The sequence below is a fragment of the Muntiacus reevesi genome, chromosome 2 (assembly GCF_963930625.1).
Source record: "Muntiacus reevesi chromosome 2, mMunRee1.1, whole genome shotgun sequence".
Classification (NCBI taxonomy): Eukaryota; Metazoa; Chordata; class Mammalia; order Artiodactyla; family Cervidae; genus Muntiacus; species Muntiacus reevesi.
In genome coordinates, this window is record NC_089250.1 from 188955144 (window position 1) to 188959053 (window position 3910).

The window sequence follows — 3910 nt, forward strand, 5'->3', positions numbered from 1 at the left end:
GTACGCGCTGAGTGTTTGCTGTATGCCCAAGCACTGCCTTTGTGGTTTCTCCTTGCCCTGCCAGAGCTGGCAGGAGACAGGAGAGTCTGAACACAAGACTTGGGCCACAAAGCACAAACAAAGGGAAGGGAGACGGTTCAAAGAAGAAAAAGCAGTGATTCCTTGGAGGCACACAGACGTCATCTCCCTCCCTCCTTCCCTCCCAGCCCGCCTCATTAAAGGATGAAATTGCCAAAGCTCTCTGAGATCCTAAATCTCTCCCGGCCATCCTTAAATTAACCTTGGGGCCTGGAACCTATTTAATCCCCAAGACAAGCCTGGGCCACGCCAGCTTTCCGGCTATCAAGTTAATTTTATGCTGCAGTTTAAAGTCTGAAAGGTATTATTAAATATTAGGACACTCCATTATAAGCATGTCCAGGGCTGCAGAAGGCCATTCGGAGTTCTAAAATTGAAGTGGAATGTGTCTGTGAGGCCGCTTAACCCTACACCGGAAAATGACTCGACTCACCGGGTGCGGCACCACAGCCCTGAGTGGCCAGCAGACTGGCCACAGATCCAGGAGTAGCCATAACACCCGTGTCCTGGGCACTCTCTAGTGATGCTGGCCAGCCCCAGTTTTGGAAAACATAACCTACTCCATCTACTATGCATCAGTACCTGCTGCTGAGGGTTACAGCAAAGCAACCTCTTCCAGCAAGCCATTTCAGAGGCAGTCGCTGAGGCCCCTAGCGGCAAGGGGAATTGCCCAGAGCTGCCAACAGGGCCCTCCTGCCACCACAGACCACAGAGCGTCTTTCTGGTTGCAAGTTGCTTGTTCACCAAAAAGTACACAGAGACAAGACAGGGCGGGAAGAAGGAAGTTCAGACCTGACCCTGTTATCCCCATCCCATCTCAGTATCTCTGTCTCCCTAGATACCGAGTTTCAGAATGTACCACTCCTCCTTCCAAAAACTCATCAACCCCCCCACCCCCACCCTCTTCCTGGAAGAAGCTGTGGTCACAGAATGAAAGAAGTTTCCCCTCTGTCATCCATTTCAAACAGATTTCTGGGAGGACGGCCAAAAAAAGGCCCAAGTGTCTTCTCTAACACCAGAATGACCACAGGCAAATTTACCCTGCCTCGGTTTTCTTTTCCATAAAATGGGGATAAGAGCCTTGCTTCATAGGGTAGTCTTTATAGATTAGGTAAATTTAAGCATATGTAAATAAAGTATGGAATAGGACCTGGCACACATTAAGTACTCAGACACAAAGTGCCCTTTTGCCAAACACACAGTATCAAAACTAGACCAAGGGTTCCTCTCCCTCTGAGAGCTGAGGGTGAAGCCATGTGGGGTTCCCAGCCACATAACCTGGGGGGCCACACACCACCTTCGGCCACACACCACCTTCAGCCACACCCAGGTCAATATTAGGAACCCGGACCCACTCAGAACCTTTGACCAAAGCACACGCTCTAGAAACCTTTTTTTTTTCTTAAAAAAAAAATTTCATAATAAAGTTTATTACCTAACTGGTGGTAAAAAATATAAAATAGGATTCTGCACAGCAGAAAAATAAAGCCAGAGACCCTCCCCCAACCCCTGGTTTGTGCAAAGATACTGGATATATGTAAACATGAAGAGGTAGGAGGTACGAGTTCAGGCCCTGGCCCCACGTACAGTTTTAAATTAAGCTACTACGACAACCAGGGGGACCCAGAGGGAGCACCAGGAGGGGGCACCCTCAAGAGTTGGGGAGGGGTCTGCGGCCTGGTCTCCAGCCCAGGGCAGGAGGCGCCTCGCCCCCTACGCCCGCTCCCTCCAACCCAGGTGGGGAGGGCACCCACATGGTCCAGGGAAATAATAATTAATAATAGAAAATAATAAAAGGGCGACCCAGTTAATGCTGCGGTGCGCGGCCGGTCAGATCTGGAAGGGGAAGGAGCTCAGGTAGTCGCGAAGGACGGGGTTGAGGGGGATGCGCGCCAGGTTCTCGCGGCCCACGGTGGCCACGATGCGCTGGCGGCACAGCTCCTGCAGCGGCCGCACGCGGCGCTGGCGCAGCGGGGCCCCCAGCATGCGGCGCGGCGCCGCCACGTAGTGCTCCAGCAGCTCGAAGAGGCAGTCGAAGCTCTCGCGGCTGCCGTCCAGGTGGAAGCGGCCGGCCTGGAAGTGCACGCGGATGCTCGTGGGGCCCGAGGCCATCTTCACGCTGAGGGCGAAGAAGCAGTTCCTCTGTCGGCTGTCGCGCACCAGGAAGGTGCCCACCGGCTCGGCGCGCAGCCGCTCGTGCGCTCCGTGCACGCTCAGGGGCCCCCAGTAGAAGCCGCAGGCGTCGAGGAGCGCGCTGGCGCGGGTGATGCGCCGGTACTCGGCGTGCGAGCGGAACGTGCGGAAGTGCGTATCGCCCGGGGCCGGGGCCGGGGCGGCCGGGCAGGGCCGCAGGCGCGCTGGGGCCGCGGACGAGGGCGAGGAGGTGGAAGAGGAGGAGGAGGAGGAAGACTCTGGCCGCCGTCTGGGCTCTGCTGCCGTGGAGATTGCATTGTCGGCTGCCACCTGGTTGTGTGCTACCATCCTACACGCAGGGCCGGCCGGAGGGGTGGGCCATAGCGTCCGGGGGTGCGCTGATGGGGGAGACAGGCAGTGAGCGGGGAGTCCGGGTGCGGCTGGGCAGGTGAGGGCCCGCGAGGCAGCTCGGGAGGGGCGGGGCCCTGGGCTGAGCCGCTCCTAAAGGGCCGAAGGCTCAAGCCCGCGTCCGCGCGGTCCTTTGGGCCTCAATGGACTCATCTAGAAAATGGGCTTGCCCGCCCGCGGCGCCCTTGCTGGCGGGTGGGAGTTCGGCAGCGCTCTGTGCCGCCTCCGAGTATGAGTCTGAGGAGGGGGCGTGGACAGAGGCGCCGGGCAGAAGCCTGCCCCGGACTCGGGCCACCGGGTTCTCGGCTCACCGCCCCGTGGTTGCCGCCTGCCGGCCAGGCCGGGAATAGGCGCCTCGTCCGGGCGATTCGGGCAGAAAAGCAGGGAGAAAAGCGGAGCTGCGGGTACCCCAAGCGCGGGGTCCGCCAGGATGGACCCCGCAGGGGCCAGGGGCGTGGCGGCCGCGACCCCACCACGCAGCCCCCGAGGCCGCCGCGGCCCCGTGCGTTCCTCCCCTCTCCCTCCAGTTTCGTCGCCCAGCGTCCGTCTCACCTGGCGGCGGGGCGCGGGGCGCCGCGGGCGGGGCGGCGGGGGTCTCCGGGGCGGCTCTCGCGCATGCTCCGGTGCCGGGAGCCGTGCAGCTGCCACGGCCGCAGCTCTTTCTGGTGCGCGCCCGCCCCTGCACCAGTCTTTTAAACCGGCTTGGAGGCGTGGGGTTTGCGAGGCCCCGCCCCCTCCAGGCCCCGCCCCCTCCAGGCCCGCCCTTCCGCGCCACTTTCGGTTTCTTTTTTTGCTCACCGCGGAGGCCGGGGCAGCTCGACTTTTCCCACAAATCCGGGACCCCTCCCCGGGAGGTCCCCCAGCCTTGACCTAGCCTCGCACCTGTCCTAGGACCCGTCTGTCAAGGTCTCTAGCACTGCCCTTGAACCTCCGGGGCACTTCTCAGCAACCCCCCTTTCGGACCTGGCGGCCCTCCGGTACCCCCACTGCCTTCGGTCGCAGATTTCTGCCGGCTAGCCCATTAGGATACTCCGGACTGGCCCTGACACACCCGTCACCTCCTCCAGGTGTCTCAGCACCCATCTCTGGTAGACCTGTGTCCTCTACTCTGGAGCCGGGCACCTCCACCCTATCCCGGGTCTCACCTGGGACCCCTCGGGACTGCGCCTCCATCGCCCTACCCACCTCGTCCCGGAGCCTCTAGATGGCCGCCTCCGCATCCCTCTCTGCCTGTCGCTGTCCCTGGTCTTAGCTTGGGCTTCCCAGGAAGCGGCGGGTTGACCACAGGCTT

General features: G+C 60.8%; 1 protein-coding gene across 1 annotated transcript; it reads right to left on the reverse strand.

The window, feature by feature from the left end:
* Positions 1-1191: 1191 nt before the first annotated feature.
* Positions 1192-3279, reverse strand: SOCS1 (suppressor of cytokine signaling 1). The gene is made up of 2 exons (XM_065920295.1): positions 3172-3279; positions 1192-2609 (listed from the first exon to the last, which is right to left on the reverse strand). Exon 2 carries the CDS (start codon positions 2557-2559, stop codon positions 1909-1911), a length of 651 nt encoding a protein of 216 aa, XP_065776367.1. The 5' UTR covers positions 2560-2609; positions 3172-3279; the 3' UTR covers positions 1192-1908.
* Positions 3280-3910: the final 631 nt, after the last annotated feature.

Bases quoted from the DNA above. Each gene is read 5' to 3' on its own strand.
- SOCS1 (XM_065920295.1), bottom strand. From the start codon at position 2,559: ATGGTAGCACACAACCAGGTGGCAGCCGACAATGCAATCTCCACGGCA.